The sequence below is a fragment of the Sphaeramia orbicularis genome, chromosome 12 (assembly GCF_902148855.1).
Source record: "Sphaeramia orbicularis chromosome 12, fSphaOr1.1, whole genome shotgun sequence".
NCBI lineage: Eukaryota > Metazoa > Chordata > Actinopteri > Kurtiformes > Apogonidae > Sphaeramia > Sphaeramia orbicularis.
This window is the reverse complement of record NC_043968.1, coordinates 25,040,375-25,060,578: the sequence shown is the minus strand read 5'-3', so window position 1 is coordinate 25,060,578 and position 20,204 is coordinate 25,040,375. Positions and strand designations below refer to the sequence as shown.

The window sequence follows — 20,204 nt, the reverse complement described above, 5'->3', positions numbered from 1 at the left end:
ATAATAAATGGTGATAAATAACACTGGGTTACAAAAAAATGTTTTTTGCAAGTTGTCTAGGTTTTTTCAACTGAATTAGGACCATTTTGCACCGCTAAATCCAAAAATGACATATGTTTTTCTCAATCAGGTCAGGTTTTTTGCTAATTTGATTTTGAAAAATTTGATCTTCTCACAAAATTGATTACATTTTTGTGACTTTATCAGTTGATTTTTTTTTATATAGTTCTCACCCAAAATAGGTTTTAAGAGAAAAAAAATCATTTGATCACTTGATTCCTGTTAGGTACAATGGTGTATTCACTGCAGATGTAGCAGAATACGTCAGGCTTATTTTTGCAAGATCTTCTAGTCGAAGCCATTTCATTCACCTGTAATATTAAAAAAAACATTAATCATAAATTGGCAAAAGTAAAATCTTCAGAACTCGTTTATTGCAAGAAATATGAAAGAATTTTGTATCATATGATGTGAAAATGCCCATAAATGTAAGCAAAAATGTTACAAAGCCAATATGTAGCATAGTTCAGAAAGTTGACCTGATTGAGCAAGATTAATGTGATTTTTGGATTCAGCACACCAAAATTATCCTAAATCAGATCAAAAAACTTAAACAATAAATTTGTTGTTGGCCAGTGTAATTTAAGAAAGGTGAAATCTAGAGAAAAATTTATTTGGGAACTGCCACAAATGTGACATTGGGTCTTCACGGGTTAAATCTCTGGAGCACCACTGTTTTAAGAGTGTTGTAATTTTCATCTTAACACATAGTCATTTAATGTCTGAGCTTTTAGGAACAGAAATAAACCGTATTGCCTTTTCTTATGATAAATGAAGAAATTTGAATGATGCTTGCTAAGATCAATTATTGCATGTAATCAAATTCCAGGGTCTCGATGCTGTTCTTGGTACCATTGGCCTCCTGTTTGATAAGCGGAGCAACGCTGTGATGCTAACTTCGAGGAAAACCGATATGAAAGATAGAAATATCAACACACAGGGAACACCAGAAGGAATGGATTAGTCTCATCTGTCATCTCACTCTTGTTTTACAATACAGTGGTTTGAGGCCGGTGCTAACATTTAACACTGAGTAAATACATGAATGAAGACATTTTCAACAGATGCCACATTCGGTTTATGCAGAAACAGTGAAAAGCATTAAATCTGCTTTTATATTCTTGAAGCCATTTAAAACCAGCTGCCATAAATAGATTAAAGTACATCACACCCACATATCATGATCATATACATGCACATATATAATCACTTACATTTGCATAGAAGTGCAAACAGACACATAAATCATAAATCATACTTGTAAGAGCCGTCACTTGAAAAACATGCTGCTAAACTACTGAACTGTCTAATTAACCTACTAAATACAGAGCCTGACCCTAAAATAACCCCTGGTAGAAGTGAGGACAGGCCAAATGTCCTCATCCTGAATATCTAAAATTAAAATTGCTTTCCGCAAAGACAAAAGTACAAGAACGCACACAAAGGCAGGAGTGATTTCCCCCGTCGTCTGATCTGGTTCATGTCTTCCTGGAGAGGAACTAGTGGTAATAGAGAATGAGAGCAAATCGATTCTCAACGCTCCCATTTACCCCAGTTTCCTCCCACACCAAACTCACACACCTGTCAGAGCTGGAGTTATTCAAGAAAAGCTGCTATACCAAGGCTATGAGTAAAGAAAAACTTTTAAAATCAATTTTATATGTAGGTTGGAAAGAATATCCTCTAAAAATATATTTTTTAAGTTGAGAAGCATGATACATAAAATTGTAAATAAATGCATCGTTTGAGTAGGAGAGATGGTAAAGGACAGGAGGGATGGTTCAGAAATCCATCCACATTATGCTCTATTCAGCGAACTCTTTCATCAGTTCTAAGAAAAGCCTCAGTACAATTCAAAGGCTTGTTAAAAAGCTACAATTAACGCAGTGCACAAAAGAAAGATGACTTTGAGGCACCAACATACACATCTGAGTAATCCATTTAGACGCTCAATCTTACATATCAAAACATTTTACAGCCATAAAAGGTTGCAGCGCACTCACACCCACTCTGACTGCTGTTGAAATCTTAATGGAAAGTGTAAAACATGTGGGGAAGGGGGGGGGCGACACAAAGGTGAAAGAAAGAGGAGAAAAGGGGGTGTAGGATGAGTGACTGTGAGCCTGTAGCTGTAGAAGTCCTACAGAATTGCCCCATCTAATGGTCACGTCAAGTATCACAGATGATCACATGGTTCAGTAAAAATCCTAATGTATGATATGCCTTAGAATTTTAACTACAACAAATCATGCTACATTTACATTAGAAATATTACCGGAAGTGTCACGAACGCATGCTTTTTTCCACAACTGACTGCATTTCAACAAACTGTACGCCTTGTGGCAGAGGAACCACAGAATACATTTATAGAACATTATTTTAATTCTCTCAGAGCATAACAGAAAGTCCAGTAATTTTTACACTTCCAGAGTTTTTTCTCCAGCTAGAAAAAAGCTTTAAAGACACTGACGGGCACAAAACATTTACAGTATTCAAAGCTGTAGTTTTGAAGGAAAATGTAAAAGAAGAATATAAAAAAAAAAATACTGATTTCAACTTTCTGATGCTCATTGGTATGACTTGGTACATACATGCAGTACTGTGCAGAAGTCTTAGGCCACCCTTCACTATGTACATGGCTTCTACAGGAAACAGTCAGTATTTAGTGGAATCTCTGTCTCATGTCAAAAATAGTCCAAACATTAAGAAACTTTGGACATGTGGTGAACGAAACCTGGTGTAAAACACTGGGAGATTAGTTCAGTAATTCTCATATTGTCTGTGCAGAAGAGTTCAAGTTGTTAAATACAAAGGAAGGTCTTCTTCTCAGTCTTCTTTTTTCTAAAATTCTTGTTTTTTAATGCCGTTCCACATTTCAGTTGTATTTTGTTACAGAAGCTGAGCAATATGTACATACATAAAAATATATCATACTTTTGATAAAACAATGCTATTTGCGATCTAAACCTTTTGCACTGTACTGCACAAAGTATGACACAGATAACACCACAATGGGACCCATTCTATAACTTATCAGCTGCAAATGTTCAAAACACATCCAACATTATTTAAGTTGGAGACATCGCTCCAGTTGAAAAACCATAATATTGTATAGTGCATCCAGCTGTGTTTTAATGTCATAAAATCTCTAACTTACAAGGCTATAAATATTATGTGGTAAAAGAACAGTTTAAGACATAATGGCTTTACATAAAGATGTTAAAATTAAGTGGTGTTTACAGATTTATTTACCTCTCACTGAGGTAAGTGACAAAAGCACTGGCCAGCATATGCTGAATGTCAACAACAGGCAAATATATTTTAGAATTATGGATGAGCAGTGCATACTTTCAGATGTTATAGTGATAATTACATTACCAATATTTTAACACTTTAATTAATGTTACATTATGCTGAATCTCTGGCTATTTTATTTGTATGGTATTTTATCATACTTATTATCTTAACCAGTTTTATATATTAAATATAGCTAAATGTAAATACAGTATTTCAGACAGACTTCAACGTTTAATCAATCACATCCTCTTCACATCGAAGGTTAATGCTACTCCACTTCAGCAGGACAAACATTTTTTTAATAAAATATAAAACACAATTAACATAAAGGAAACGTCAAAAATGTGTTTCCTGAGCAGGAAATGACTCTGAATAGAGCAACTAGAAAGCGGAACTAGCCTGACTTTAAAAAGCCTGAGAGAAGAGGAAACGGAACAAGTCTTTACTTATAGAGTAAACTTATTCAAGCCATATTTTCCAAAGACCCGCAATGGGACATTAAAATAAATACAGACTATACAGTTTATGTGAGTGAGTGCCGTTTCTGTGCATGGTTTCATGTTGAGTCTGCATACATACAGATTTAATTCCTCTTCTTTTTCCATCCTTCATTTCTTCACTAATTTCTTCGTGGTCTAAGTAATTAGTTCTGATGGACTGTCTTCAGCCTTGTTACATTTAAGATGAAAATACAAAATGTGTGTTTTCAAGTGCTCAGACCCATAAGGAACCCTGCTATACAACATTTGTAAACAAATACAAAACACCTTAGGGACAATCTTTGAAGCGTCATCTGTTCCTAACTCATTCTGAGTCCTAAGTGGACCGTTTCTCTACACCCTGCTTGATCCCGAGCACAAGGTGAACAAACCAGTTGATCTGAACCATCCAGCCTTTCTCCCTGCAGATCTCTATTTGGTCCAGTAAGTGGCGCTGTGCATCGTCTTCACAGCGGCCAACAGTCAGAGCCTCGCGGATGTATTCAATGTCCTCCTTACTGGTTAGCTGTGGCATTCCTGTTGTTGAACAAAATATGTTTCTTTTCAACTATCAAGATCAGCATTCATCGATCGGTATCTGTCTTTCATTTTAGCTTTTAACATTTCATCTTGAATGATTTTTTAATTGACAAAAACCTAAATCTAAACCTGATATAAAGCTATAATTCACTTAACCATGAACAGGGGACCCAAAACAATGGGAATATATATTTATATAATTCTACATCAAAACAGCGGAGGAACTAGATTTCACTCAAAGCTCTGACCCTCAGATGATTTTAATAAATAACCTGTTCAGTGCAGACAGACTAGAGTTGGACCTCCTTTAATTTGTCAAAACCCCTTGAAAAATGAATTATTAAAAATTGTTGGCTTTGTTCTGCTCTAAATGCACACAACACAGAGAAACTAGTATATATGAGAAACCATTCCTGAGTAAACATGTTATGTTTGGAGTTAGAAGTCATACCAGTCATGAGCATCATGGAGAAGAGGATGATGAGCAGGTTAGTGTGGTGCCGAAGTGCAAGATAAGCCTTCACACACACATCCTAAGACAGAGAGAGAATTAATACAAAACACGATACAACACGCCTTCTGTCTTTAACTTTTTAGCAAGCAGCTGTGCTAACAGTGTTTGTTAAATTTTTCCCTTTTTGGCTTTAGATTTCTGCCCTGTACTTAAGATAAATGCAGGCAAGGTGTTGTAACTGTATTTCTCTGTACATATATAAAAGGCAGACTGACTAATTTATGAAAATGCAGTTACTTAAATTACAAAACAGCTGTGTTAAACATGTAAATATGGGTGGATATACATGATATCAGTCACAGTAAAAGTCTTCATAAGTCTCATTTTCAGCACCTGGAATTTCTGGAAGTGTGGGCTGCTTTTCTTTCCCGATGTTCCCATGACATACAGGAAGTCTGGTGTCAGCACAAAGGGAACCCACTCCTTACTGATTCCCATGAAGCTCTTATAATTCCCCAGGATGTGACCAAAGTCAATGTGGAAGAGATTCCCTGCAGAAACAAAGAGTTGGGCTGTTTTTGTGGTTTGCAAGTGTGACCAATATATTACAGTACAGTTCTCTTAATGAACAGCAAAATCAACATAGTAAAATAGCGTAAAATAAAAGTTTTTAAAAATGACCTGATTCGGTTATCATGATGTTGTCGTTATGGCGATCCCCAATACCCAGGACGTAGGTAGCGACACAGTAGCCCCCACAGGAATACAGAAACCTCTCCACAGCCTGCTGGAACTACACATTTACAAAGTAAAAGTTTACCACAAAAATACAACTTCCCATCCTATGTTCTCTCCAAAGACAATAAAGACATGGTATAGCAGTAAAAACATCACCTAACACCATTGATCTTGGGGGTCTTAACCTTTGATTGATGGATTTTTATACTAGAAAGCATGGACTGCCCTCCAAAAATGTCTCCATCTACTGTAAACACCCATGAAGGAGTAAATAAACAAGGTTCTTGAACAGAATTTAGGAAAGATATTGAGATATGAGAGAGTGCAATCACTTATATGCCTAAATGTACACAGTATTACAACATACAGCTCTGAAAAATCACAATGACAAAGCAAGACACAGATGGTAATGGTGCAGGTGTCATGGCTAAAAGTAGTGTGTATATGAGTGCTGAGACAGGAAAAATCCTGTGGTTTGCTTCCTTCCTGTCTGTCACACTGAAACTTCCTGTGAGGCTCATTAACAGAGCAGCAGCTGAAGATAAAACATCACCACATTGTGTCTATAATAAACTTTTGTTCTAAGAACTACACTGAAATGAATTAACAGAATCACATGTTTGAATGGATGGACACAATTAAAACCGTTTCCCTACAAAACCAGACAAACGCTATAATCACATAACTAACCACATTCCTATCATCTGATACACTGAATTTTATGCCTTGGAACTGGTTGTTCTCCTACCTTGTCCTCACTGACACATTTATCTCGGAGCCACTGATAAAGGATCTCATCTTTAAAAGCTCCAGTACTTCCCACAACACTCTGCTGGATGTTAGCAATAGTAGTGGCATCCTTTACAATCTCAATCATACCTACAATAATGAAATGAAAAAAAAACTGCATGTATCAAATATTACAGATATGGGCATAATATTAAAATTTATTTGTTTTCCACATCTGTCCATTTGTATAACTAACCTATCCTGTTGCCAGTGGAGATGCAGCCGTATGGTAACAGACAGAGATCCAGTGATTCAGTCTCCCAGATGGACTCCATGATCAGTAAAATCTAGGGAGACACAACAGGAAACTACTGAAAAGGTTACAATAAGAATACCTGTTTATTTCCCTGTTCAAAGACTCTGTTGTCACGCACCTGCAGGATGAGCATATCCTGCCTGAGGTCATCACCATCTTTGAAGATGATGCCAATGGGGTCTTTAGAGAGGGTGCTGGGGTCGGCCCTTTTAAACTGCAGCCACAGGGGCTTCTTCTTAGAGGCCATGACTTTACACTGCTCTATCTGTACATAGACAGATGAGAAATGAACATGAGGAAATGAAACGATATGGCCATTTCTACTTCTGGTAAAAAAAAAAAAAAAAGAAAAGAATAGAATATAGCATAGCCTGGTCACTTTCTGAATCATATACTATAATCTGCTTATCCAAGTGTAAGTATGTGTGTGTGGCTTTATCCTCTGATTCTGACGCTAAGTATGTGTTAATCCCTCACCAGCAAGGTTCCAGCTCGGAGTCCTGGATCATAAGGGACTCTGAAACTCTCCGGCAGACCAGACAACTGCAGAGTCTCCAGCTTCTGACGCAACTGAAACACCACTGACCACACACAACACACAGCATTTGATTCACTACCACGTCATTAAACCATAATAAATAGAATACACGTACTGCAAAGTGGTTGCTGTCTGATGAACAACAGCAGCTACAGTATCACAGCACTATAATTTCTCCTCCCCACCTTGTGCAGTGACATCATACTTGTCTGCAGACATGGCCTTTATCTCACGGGTGACTTTCTGCAGAGCCTCAGTCATCTCCACCTGAAACACAGGCATAATGCTCATCTGACTGAAAGTAACTGAAGGACACATGGCTCCAATCTTACATCTACACATAGACATAGACAGACATAGACAAACTTTGTCATTCCAGATTTTACATCAAAAATTACATTTCGATTCAGTTGGCTCAGGAGGCAGCACAACCAACTGCGCCGCAACCAACTTACTTATTTTAATGCTATCCAGTATCACTGAAGCATCATAGTCCAAAGAATCTTCACTTAATCAGTGTTTAGACTGTGATGTATGTGTTATTCAATTGCTTTTTAACTCATAAAGACCCAGTTCTGCTTTTATGGCAGTTCCAAGATGAATTTTTCTCTCTATTTAACCTTTTTTTAAGTGATTTATCGCCATTTATTATAATATTATCCTTTTTTTTGGCATTTTTTCAGTGAAAATCAGGTATTTTCCTACATTAAATTTACTGATTGTGTAGATGTTTATTAAAGCTCAGTTTAAAATTAAATGTTATACTATCAGAATCAGTTAAAACTGCAGAGAAAGGTCATTTTTTTAAGCAAAATATTTCATTAACCTAGCATAAAACCCAGTGTGTCCATCCACTGTCATTTATCAAACGTCATGGGTTTTACTGGTAAATCAATGTTGTAGAAGATGACGGTGTTCCCACGTTAGTTAAACAGAGCCGTTTTCAGCTTGGACTTAAACATTATCACATTAAACATTATCATTATCACGGTAACTATGGAGCCTCTGAACATCCAAATGGGTCATATCTGATGACCACGAAAAGATGACAAACTGTATTTTACACCAATTATTTACATGTATTGATAGAATAAGTGGATCAACAGGTATTAATCTGTTTACATTAGTGGATGTTTTTGGTTGCTAGTGGCTGTTTGGGTCTTTAAGGGTTAATTTATCGGCTCCACACACTTTATAAGAACCATGTGTTGCATGATATTCTACTCACCTGTTTCCTGAAGTCCTGCAGCATGGCCTCACCACACCCTCTGAGGTAGGCCTCCAGCAAGACAGCATATCTCTGCTGGTAATGCATGGACTGGGCGATCTCACTGCGCAGGAACCAGAAGAGAAAATGACCTATACGCTTACTCTAGAGAGAGAAAACAAAGGAAACACAAGATGAATATATATGAGTGATTGGCAAAGGACAAAAAAGTAGGAAAATATACGGCGCACCTACTCGTCCAAAATTCTTAGAACATATCAGATAATCTTCCGCAATGATTGAAGGCTCAGTGGTGACATGAAGACAATAATCAGAGGTACCTGTGAGTGGTCATTATGCAACACCCCACCCCACCCCAAAAAAAAAAAAAAAAAAAATGGATTTGCATGATTCTCGACAGCCTCATTTTCAGGTTGGAAAAGCCAGATTTCCGGATTTGTCCAGAAGAATCACACCCCTGTATACTTCTTATGTACAAAAAAAGGGCACACAAATGCAGGTCCTGCTTACCCTCAGAGCTCTCTTTAACAGGAATCTAACCAGTGCACTGTCATGGTAAGGCTCAAACTTGACCGCCTGCAGGACACACACACCAACAATATTCAGATATAAAGAGAGTGCAGATGCTTTCAAAAGAAACTATATTGTTGTCACGTAAGAACAGTATTGTGTTTTTGGATTATAGTATAGAGTATATAATGGCTTTAACACCTCATAAGTTGAAAATAAGCTTTCTTAAAAAAGAAAGACAAATATCTGGAGAATAAAAAGAACACATACAGTTGAGAAAAGACTTTACAACATAGAGCATGAAATATCTTACAGCAGAAAATACTGAATGAAAGCCTTATAGACTTACAACTTCACAGTGAGTCTGTAACAGATTGAGTTCAGAGGCTATACAGTCATGTTTCAGGGCTGAAAAGTGAAGTGGCAGTGAAGAGTGTACAGTAAAAACAGAGACTTCACTGTTGAATTACATGCATGAATGGAACGTAACCATCAGCTGAAGGAATCTGAAAGTGGTTCAACAGGTCAGAGATAGAGACGGGTTGGATGTCACAATTATACAGTATATTTCCAATCCTGCCTCAATCCATATCCATTTACTGTATGTATTTTACTTTCATAATGTATTATTTGGTCTGTTGAGGTGCAAAGGACTGCAGTTATCTGTATATGATAAATAACATCAATTGCTTTCTGTCTTTGAAAAAAAAAACATTTCACTTGATACTGAACTAAACATGTAAATATGAGCTCACGTTAATAAGCAATGATTAATTACAATGTCAAGTGTAGGTGATGTGTCTATACAGTGTGAGTGTTTTTCTCACTGCAGAAATAAAATATGCATATGGAATAGTGTTTTGCATATTCCTGTACAAAATGGTACCAATCAAATCAGTATAACACTTGTAAATGCATTGGGTGCAGCCATGAAAGCATAACAGCGAAAAGAGGTAGGAGTCATTTTCATATCCCTCCAAAAGCCCTTTTGTTGGCCTCAGCTGTGAACTGATATGACTCATGCAAAAGCTGACCTCACAACTATGGAAACCAGACGACAAACATGCATGTATCTGTCTGCTGATGTCTGTCTTCATGAACTTGTGAAATTGTGTTACTGTGAGTGTATCTTGTATAATTATTTCTCCTGTGAGACAAACGTTGGGGCATTGATACAGTGGGCAGTAACAATCAGATGTTAACGAGGCTAGCAATGTGAATGAGAAGGAAAAAGAACTGAACTGGGAGAGGAAAACATAATAAAAATGTTAAGGAAATCAACTGGGAGGAATAAAAGACACACCTGTACAAGCTGTAGAAGGTATCTGAGCACATCATCATCCTCCAGGGTTTCCAGCTTCCTGACCGCCATTGAGCGAACCTGAGCATCTGAGTAGTGACAGTCCAGCAGCTGCATGGCCAGACCAACATCCAGACCACTGAAGGAGAGTACGTGAAAACAGGTGATGGGACACTGAACCCACTAAAGATGGTACAAATACACAGCAGTACAAGAGTCACTTGACTCTACCTGCTGTCCCACGCACTGCTGCGCTCCAACAGACGGTGTGTTGCTAAAACATCATCTTGTTTGCCCCATCGGACTGAGCCCAGCAGCTTTGGATAGGCTCTGAGGAAAAACAGACAGCCAACAGTGGACATACTGTTAAGAATAATGAATAAAGTATGATATTTTGAAGCATCTAATAATTAATTTATTCAACTTAAAAGCCTAAAATTGCAGGATATTGCTTATATTACAATATTAGAGATTATTTATAAAGTAAAAAATAATATTATTCCAAATAGCATTCAAGATTTCTTTAAATTAAGAGGGAGTAATTATAATTTCAGAGGTCTTTAGATTTTTGAATGGACTAAGGACTAGGAATATTAAGTTGAGATGACATATATGTTTTTGTTATTGTTGATTCTTTTGTTATAATGAGAGTGCTTGATGCTGTACACATTTAATTTAATGTAAATAGTGGATCAGGGGAAAAGGCTTGGCAAAAAATAATCTTTTGCCTCTAATCTATTTCTTTTTTGGTTTTTATGTTTATTATAATTATTGTATTATATGCAACAATTAATGCACAAACCAAAATAAACAACTCATTCATTCGTTCAAGTTATTGGGTTTCATTTACTAATTTCAATTCTACAAATAATTTCTGTTAAATCATGCCATTATCATGGTACAAGCTTAACAATTGCCAGTAATAAGCATTGAGCACTGCAACATAGATAAATGTTGATGACTTCTTCACTAAAGAGTGATTACATCATTGTCAAAGAAGGGAGAAGGGTGCAGATGCAGCCTTGAAGACTACATCAGATCCACTTTAGTACAAGACCCTGACCCTGACTTCTCCTAATCCTCATCATGTGTAATCCTAATCATTTCTATGGTGTATCACAGTAGGTAGGAGCAGGCATGTTCTGAGGCTGCTGTGCATCTGCAGTTAGAGCCATCAGGAATGAGAGGGTACAACGGAACTATGTAATTTCAAGAGTGCAAGCCAAAGCTCAAATCATGGAAAATGATATGGAAAGATGAAAGATACAGATGAATAGTAACATGTAAAATAATGGTAGTTAGTTTAAATAATTGTGATCAGGGGATTATGTAATAATTATGAGAGGTCTATACTCTGTATATAGTCTAAAACACTCTGTAATCCAAATGTTCAAGAATGTGTCACCAACTTGCGATCACTTTCATCAAACCCCAGCTAATTATATTCATAGGTTTTGGCAATGCCCACATCTGTCTAAATATTGGCAAGAAATTTTCTCCACTTTATCTACAATCACATAGATAAAGCTGTTTTGAGGGTTCCGCTGCCCCCACTCAGCCTCTCCTCCTCACAAAAAGACACCATAGCCTTTGTTACCCTTCTTGTCCGAAGGCCAATTCTACTAAAATGGAAATCTATTCTACCTCCCACATATACACAATGGCTAAAGGACGTCTTACAATTTTTTTTAAACTTGAAAAAATTAAGCTGTTGATCCGTGGACAGTCAGGAAAGTTTAATAAGATTTGGAACCCATTTTTTGTCCTAATTAAGGGCACACAAATTACATTGACACCAGACTGAGCTGCTGATTGATTAAATGAATGTAACACTATATACTACGGTCACTTTATAGAATATTTTATTTTATTTATTTATATTTTTGTTTAAATATTATCTATGTATACCTTGTTTGTCTCATTGTTGATTTTGTTACGTGCTGGGGAAGTGTACCAGAAAGGGGAGGGTAGGATGGAATTATTTTGTTTTCTTTTAGGAGAATCTGTTCAATTGTCGCATTGCACATTGATGTTTTGTATTCTTCATAAAATCAAGAAAAAGATGTTTAAAAAAATAAAAAATACTCTGTAATCCAGATTCATGAGAACAAAGATACCTTGGGTGACGCATACACTCATGCCTGAAATGCCACAGCAGCTCCTTGTCCTCAGGGCTCAGTGGGTGCAGGGGGTCAGTAGCTACAATGGCCTCAAACTGTTTCTTCAAGTGGTTCGGCATCTCTCTCTGTCCTCGCTCCCCGCCTTCAGCTTCCTCACCCCAAGTCCCACCGTCCCTGCACACATCTCGGCTCTTGGGCAGCACCACAGGGTAGCAGTATTTATCCAATAAAATGGTGATGGCCATGGAGGAGGCTTTGTCTGGGTTGGTTGCCGAGGTGAGCTTGTCTGCGTTGATGCTGCTGCTGCTGCTCTCTTCACTCTTCTCTGGCATCTTCCACATGTGGAGGATGAATTCGCCCTGGCGAAGCAGAGAGCGATGGTCGATGAGCAGCAGGTTGACGTAGTACAGGAGACGACTTTTGGTCTTTCCTGAAAGACAGCAGACTGGAATGAGGCTCACTGTGCAGGCCAAAAACATGACTGGAAACTGGTTGAGCTGTGCAATAATCAGAGCAATAAACCGTATTCCTATCCAACCTGTGGCACTGTCAGCATGTGCACAGCTGTAAATGGCATATAAATTTTTTTATTTTTACCTCCGCCAAGGAGGTTATGTTTTTGCCAGGGTTTGTTTGTTTGTCTGTCCGTTAGTGTGCAACATAACTCAAAAAGTTATGGACAGATTTGGATGAAATTTTCAGGGTTTGTTGGAAATGGGATAAGGAAGAAATGATTACATTTTGGTGGTGATCGGGGGTGGGGGGGCCCACGGGGGGGGCCACTGATCAGCCTTGGCGGAGGTCTGCACTCTCCGAGTGCTTCTAGTTTGATTTGTCTTTATTTTTGATTTTGCACTTCTTTTGCTCTTGTGTGCTTTTGTGCTTTGCTGCTGTAAACCTGGAATTTCCCCTTGTGGGACTAATAAAGGCATATTTTATCTTATTTTATTTTATCTTATCTTATCTCATCTCATCTTATCTTATGTGAAGTGGCCTCACCATCATGGCTGCCTCCTCCTGCTGGGCTATCTGGGTAAGAGGAGCCTCCCTTAGAGTTTGGTGTCTGCACTTGCTTTCCACAGACTACCTGGGTGGGAATAACAATGTGAACCTGTAAGTGTGTGCAACAGTTTACAATTTCATCACAAAAGAACTCAATCATTTAGTGACTCGAGTTTACCTGGAGGTTCAGCCGTGCCCCTTTAGGCAGGTCTCTGATCTTTATGTTAAACTCCAACCAACAGTTCCACAGCACTTCTTCATTGAATGTTTTTGAAGTTGTTCTTTCCTGACACAGTAAAGGATGTGTTAAATTCTCTAACCATAACATGCTGCTGAAAAATGGAAGTATAATATAATGCATGGCCATTCTGGCTGTGTTTGATGGGGTTACCTGGGCTAACAGCTGCTGGCCGTGGAAGATACTGGCCTCGATGAACACAACCAGTTCTGGGACTTTGGGTAGAGATGGTATGTCAATACCAAGCACCTTAACTCTGAACTTCCTGTTACAGTCCCACATCGAAATGGTAAACACTCGTTCATGGTCCTTCTCGTCAATGGTCAGCTGTTCATGGGTACCTGATGAAGAAAATATTTAGCCCTAACATAAACCCCTTTGAATGATCATATTGTGAGTTGCTGATTCTTTGTCGGTCTGGACTGATACCTGCCACTCCAGTGCAATCATCAACTTGTGCCCAGTCCTCCTTTTGGACCAGATCTGCTTCAGGATCAGATGGTGTCTCCAGAACCAGATGAATCTCATCACCATTCTTCAGACACTGACGGATCCAGTTGAAGTTCTGCAGAGGTTTATCTCCATAAAGATACTCCTCTCTGGGTTAACACACACGAATAAAGCTACTCTGAAAGATGAGTTACTTACAAAAGTTCCATTACATAGCTCCACTGATGGCAGAAAACTTTAAGAATTGAAAATACTGTACCTGCCACATACACGTAGAACAAAGTCTTTTTCACCAGTGTTTTCAGGGATACCCAACAGAACTCTTTTATTTGCGGTTTTAGTAAAAAAACTGGACAATACCTGAGCAAGAAAAAAGTAAAGCTGCAGTTACAGAACAAAGAGCGGCAAATACATGAGCACAGATGATAGAGACAGACTGATTATCAGATCGAATATCCAATAAAATTAATGTATTCAAAAATGTGTTACTTTGGCTCTGATTCAGGGCTTCTGTTTGTCTGTAGTCTCTGCACTATGGTGTCAATGTCACACCCACAGCAACATCTGATGAGTTACACATCACCTAGCATCACATACAGGAGCCTAATTCCACACTGAAATCAGAGAACGTTTGTTTACTACTTCTTATAATCCAGTCACGTAAATGAAAATCTAAATAATGAAAAGTAACAACAAATACTGTAGAAAAATGACTGAAGTGTATATTATTTGGGTGATTAAAGGAAGTTCAATAATGTTTAGCATTTTTTGGACCACAAGAGTTTCACTTTTACTGCAAATATGTATCGGTTTCACATATCAGTCTTTATTACTGAAAACACTGGTCTACAATTTTTTTTAATTATCTGCTTCAGAGATTAAATGTGCTAAATGTTACGTATTTTAATAAGATTAATTGAAAAACAAATGACAAAAGTGCTGGTTTTCTGATGTTTTCAAGGTATATGATGAAGCGTTATTATAAGGTTCAAGGTTACTTTATTAATACCCGTGGGTAAATTTGTTTAGCAGACAGAAGTGATTGCATTTGGCATTACAACAAAACACACACTGAACCTGTTAGGCAGGTACTTGATCGAGTGTCAAGACAAAAAACGCTCAGTGTTCCACCATTCATCACTATAGCAGCACGGATAAGTAAAAGGATAAAATAAATAAAGAAGATCAAATAAATAAAAACAAGATGCAATAAAACACAATAAAAACCTCAAGAAGATAAAAACAGTCTCTGGGATAAAAACCAGGATAAGAACATAAAATTTAAAAATTAGAAGTCACAATAATAATAAATACAGCGAAGAAATTGGATAAATAACTAAATAAGTAAATAAAGTGCAGTGTCACTATTTCTTATTGAGCTCAGTGATGGCGACAGGAACAAAGCTGTTTTTATAACGCTGTGTCCTGCACCTAGGGACTAAAAACCTCCGTCCAGAGGAAAGGAGCTGAAATTCACTCTGTAAAGGATGGGAGTCATTATTAAGAATTGATGAAGCCATCCTCTGTACCTGTTTAGTGTACAAGGAGGTGGGACAAGACTGGGATTCACCAATCAGGTGACTGAACCATCTGACTATTTGATTCAGTGAGTTTTTCTCTGCAACTGAGGTCTGACTGAACACAATATATATTACACATATATATTGGTTTATGTACATTTATACAATAGATTTATAAATGTTCCAATAGATAGAACCTGTAAAGTGAATGCATTGTAATGTGCACACAGTGTTTCAAAGTAGATCTGGTAGCTCTGAGACAAATATTCCTTTTGAGTTAATTCTCGAATTTCACATTTTGACCCCAGACTGTATCTTGGAAACTTCAGCCAACCCATTTTTGATTTGATTTTTCTTTACTGCTGACTCACACGTGGTAAAATTTCACTACTTTCATCCTGGAAGCATTTTACTTGTAGACCAGTGTAATTGATAACAGTACCAGGCTAGAAAAAGTACATGCATCTATCCCTACAGCACACAGACCTGTGCTGGTGTGTCATCGATGGAGACCTTGATGGTCTGGCTGGCTGTGCTGATGTGGATCACCACCAGGATGAAACCATTACAGACCTGACAGAAGAAGACATGAAGACAGAGACACACACATCTGTCAGCTTCTATCACCTGACAAACAGACAGAAATGTCTCCAAAAAGATGAATTACCTTGCTCAGCAGGTGTTCAGGCAGTGGCTTGCGGGTCACCCAGGGGTCCATGGAGTAGAGCTTTGGGTCACGGTCAGACAGCTCAATTCGTCGCTGTGTCAGCAGCTTCCTCCGAGTGAACTCAAGCTCATCGTCATGCACGTTGCTGACGTCAGTTACGTCATATCCAATCAGGTAGTTCAGATAACGTTGGTACTGCAGGGACTCGTCTGATGGCTGTGGGCGTGGTACCAGCTGGATCCGCCCTACATCCTTCTTCAGGGCTTTTAAAACACAACAGATCTGTCATATATCATCACAAAACAAGAATAGAGCCTTTTCCTCTATTAGGCAGAAATAGGTTTGTTATTATCTGTAATCTACCTCTCCAGTAGCGAATGCAATCCAGTGTCTGGAAGACCTGATGTTTGTCATAGATCTCACACACATTGCCTTTTTTCTGATAGAGCAGGATGCAGTGGTCAGGAGAAAACCGCTGGTAAAAGTCAGGACAAAGATTTGAAGTCACTGCCTTCATCCACACCTGAGCTTTAACCTGAAAATTAAAGAACGCATCACAAATGTAAACTTTAAAGCTGCAGTCATTCATAACACACAAGTGAGATACATCGGTGTTCTTGAATAAAGCCATCATAAAATATTCTGTATAATTATTCCAACCAAATTTCAAACAAAGCATGTAAGTATAGTATCTTAATATGACTCAATCATTACTGAGTTACAGCAGGAAAAGAGCAGCCAATCAAAAACATCTATTCACTAAATAAACAGCAGTTCAGTAAACTAGGTGACCTGCTCTACAGTCCAGTTTCCAGCAACCTCCAGCTGCAGAGTGTCAGGACTGTTTCCTCCCCGTGCTGCAGTGGGCAGAACAAACTCAACCGCAATCTGATCCATGGAAGTGCAGGACGACGAGGTAATGGCCTTCTTTCTTCTCCTCCTCCGGTTCTCTTCTCGCAGGACTACGGGCTCTTCGTCGCTCAGCTGGATTTGCTGCTCCCTGTCCATCGCCTAGCTTGAGGATGACAATTTTAAAAAGGAAAAAAAAGAGTCATCAGAAACAGAAGGAGGGGGTCAGAGGTCAGCCACTGGATGAGATTTGGAGTCCAGTGTGCATTGATCAAGAGACAGAATAAACACATTGTAGGAAATAATTAGTACACCAACTTTAACCTGTGATTTTTTGTGATTTTTCATAGAAATCCAATATAACAGACCTTCAGCATGACATGTTAGTTGTTTCTGTTTTAGTTTTTTTTTAAACATTACACATATGTATTTATGGGTGTTTTGTTTTTGGTATTGACAAGATCAGGTTTTCATTATCACAAATTTAAAAACAACTAAATTTAAATAAAGCAAAGATTTCATAGGTCCTTTGCTAGATTTTTGCCTCACATTTGTACACAAGAAAACCCTGAATATTTTACAGCTACAGCAAATGTTGACTTTCCACTACCTCTAATACTACTAAAAAAGTGTGCTATTTTTTCTTAAGTAGTATACATCAGTCATTTATGACCAATCAACTAGGTATTAATTTACACATTGACTATCCATACCCAGTAACAACTATTTTCTATGTTCTAATTTTCCTATCACTACAGTCACAAGGAAACAGCTTTACAATGGCCTTGTGTGAGTAATCAAATTATGTTTCCTGGTAAAAATGAGCAAATAATTCAAATATAACATAATCTACTGTTATGGCAGTGATATATAGAGTCATTCTGATGGGAACTATGCTTGTCAAAGTATTAGTTTTAAACCAGATTTTCTCCTTATTAAATATCGGTTAACCCATAAAGACCCAAACAGCCACTGATGACCAAAACCATCAACCATGGTCATCAGATATGACCCATTTGGATGTTGAGAGGCTGCACAGTTACCTCGGAAACACCTTCATCTTCTACAATACTGATTCACCGATAAAACCCATGGAGTTGGATCGATGACAGTGGATGGAAACACTTGGTTTACGTTCAGTTAATGGTAGATTATGCTGAAAAAGTCACTTTTTCTTCAGTTTCCTCAACTCTACTCTGAGCTTGAAATGAAATGTAGGAAAATGTATTATGTTCACCGAAAAAACACAAAACACTGAGGATAATGTCATAATAAATGGTGATAAGTCACTTTAAACAAGTTAAATATAGAGGGAAAAAAATATTTGGGAACTGCCACGAAAGTAGCACTGGGTCTTTATGGGTAAAAAATGTTTTGTTTTTGTTTTTTGTTTTTTTACTGAGAATTTGTCTGCCTCCCAAAATATTTTTTTAAAAAATGGAAAAGTGGACCATTTCCTTCCCTTCAAGGCAACAAGGCTGAAAAAAATATTTACTGTTCTTCTACAACACTGGTTCACCGATAAAACCCATGGAATTGGATCAGTGACAGTGGATGGAAACACTTGGTTTATGTTCAGTTAATGGTAGATTGTGCTGAAAAAGTCACTTTTTCTTCAGTTTCCTCAACTTTACTCTGAGCTTGAAATGAAATGTAGGAAAATGCATTATGTTCACTGAAAAAACACACAACACAGAGGATAATGTCATAATAAATGGTGATAAATCACTTTAAAAAAGTTAAATATAGAGGGAAAAAAATATTTGGGAACTGCCACAAAAGTAGCACTGGGTCTTTATGGGAAAAAAAAATGTTTTGTTTTTGTTTTTTACTGAGAATTTGTCTGCCTCCCAAAATATCTTTTTAAAAAATGGAAAAGTGGACCATTTCCTTCCCTTCAAGGCAACAAGGCTGAAAAAAATATTTACTGTCATGCCCGTTGCTAATGTGTAAATCATGAATAAAAAGCTGGAGTTTCCCTTCTGCTTCTTTCAAAACAGCAGAGGAAGTGTCAAAAAGCAGGAAGCAAAACTCAACTCAGCACGTTTGCAACTCAAAACAGCATTAAGTTGTTTTTAGGCGACTGTTAAAAACACATTAACCCTCAAACTGCTGGTGAAAATTAGCAATAACATGGAAAAATCAGACTGTAAGTTTATCCAGACACATAGCGGAACTAGTGGATGTAACGGTACAGCAGAGGTCGGAAGGAGAGGCTGCGTCAGTAAAACACTAACACAAACACTTTTATAACTCACCAATGAACGCGGACGGAGAAGGCATCGAAACCGGGAGATTTGGAGGAAAGGGCCGGCATTTATGCAGCATAAAAAGACCACAGGACACAGTGAAAATGCTCTGAAGGTTGTGAACAAAGTGTGGATTAAGGAAACACTCCACTTTGACTCAGACAGGAAAGTTGTCAAATCCGTCGGCAAACTTTTCTCAAAACGAAGAAGAGTACAACTTCCGGTTTGACCTTTCAAAATATGACGCTAACGCTTATTTTATTTATTTATTTATTTATTTTTTTACTTTTATATTTAAGAGCAGATTCATTATAGTTGTTGCGTTTCTTTGTGCACAGTATCTACAATTAACAATTCATTACGTTGAATATGTAGATTACACTTGAATATTATGTTTGTTTCTAAAGAATCTGCCAGTGAGATAGACTCAGATTCAGGTGGTAAATGTCAATAAATACAGACAACTTGAGCAATCTAGTTAAAACTTTACATTTAAGAATATATAATTATGGTATACAAGTGTGACCACACGAAAACTATAATTGTTATCCTGTTTTAAAGTTATGTTTCTTCGTGTTACTGCCACAATTTGACAGTAAAGTTGTTTTATTTTGGAAAACGTTAACCGGATATGTAATCTAATCATATCTAACTGCAGTACCGGTTGATGCAGTTTATTTCTAGGATCACAATATGCCCAGGAAACACAAAGGACCACACTTCTCCCAATGTTAAAATACTTTCATTAAACTAATATTGATTTGAATATTTGTTAATTGTTTCAGCGACAGTGTAATAGTTTTCATTAGGCATACATAAATCGTGTCAGAGTTACTCATTTTGTCCACTTGAGGGCGATAAACACCTGTTTTAAGGTGCTTTGTGCTGTGTATGGATATATAGGGCATTGTTAGTATTTA

General features: G+C 37.6%; 1 protein-coding gene across 2 annotated transcripts; it reads right to left on the bottom strand.

Moving 5' to 3' along the window:
• Positions 1-3,264: 3,264 nt before the first annotated feature.
• On the bottom strand, positions 3,265-19,473 carry pik3cg (phosphatidylinositol-4,5-bisphosphate 3-kinase, catalytic subunit gamma). Of its 2 annotated transcripts, none has more exons than XM_030150795.1 (24): positions 19,294-19,473; positions 16,979-17,201; positions 16,550-16,721; positions 16,187-16,449; positions 16,006-16,092; positions 14,259-14,359; positions 13,979-14,148; positions 13,703-13,890; positions 13,490-13,597; positions 13,309-13,396; positions 12,307-12,739; positions 10,421-10,519; positions 10,193-10,328; positions 8,890-8,955; positions 8,380-8,523; positions 7,337-7,418; positions 7,091-7,194; positions 6,732-6,878; positions 6,554-6,644; positions 6,317-6,447; positions 5,512-5,623; positions 5,224-5,381; positions 4,828-4,909; positions 3,265-4,373 (listed from the first exon to the last, which is right to left on the bottom strand). In XM_030150795.1, exons 2-24 carry the CDS (start codon positions 17,192-17,194, stop codon positions 4,174-4,176), a joined length of 3,378 nt encoding a protein of 1,125 aa, XP_030006655.1. In that variant the 5' UTR covers positions 17,195-17,201; positions 19,294-19,473; the 3' UTR covers positions 3,265-4,173. The 2 variants fall into 2 exon arrangements, with proteins under 2 accessions (XP_030006655.1, XP_030006656.1); XM_030150796.1 differs by having other exon boundaries at positions 16,979-17,197.
• Positions 19,474-20,204: the final 731 nt, after the last annotated feature.

Coding starts and splice junctions, on each gene's coding strand:
- pik3cg (XM_030150795.1), bottom strand. CDS start 17,194: ATGGACAGGGAGCAGCAAATCCAGCTGAGCGACGAAGAGCCCGTAGTC. Junction 14,149..14,258: donor GTTCTACGTGTATGTGGCAG/GTACAGTATTTT, acceptor GTGTTAACCCAG/AGAGGAGTATCTTTATGGAG. Junction 8,956..10,192: donor ACCTTCTACAGCTTGTACAG/GTGTGTCTTTTA, acceptor TGTGTCCTGCAG/GCGGTCAAGTTTGAGCCTTA.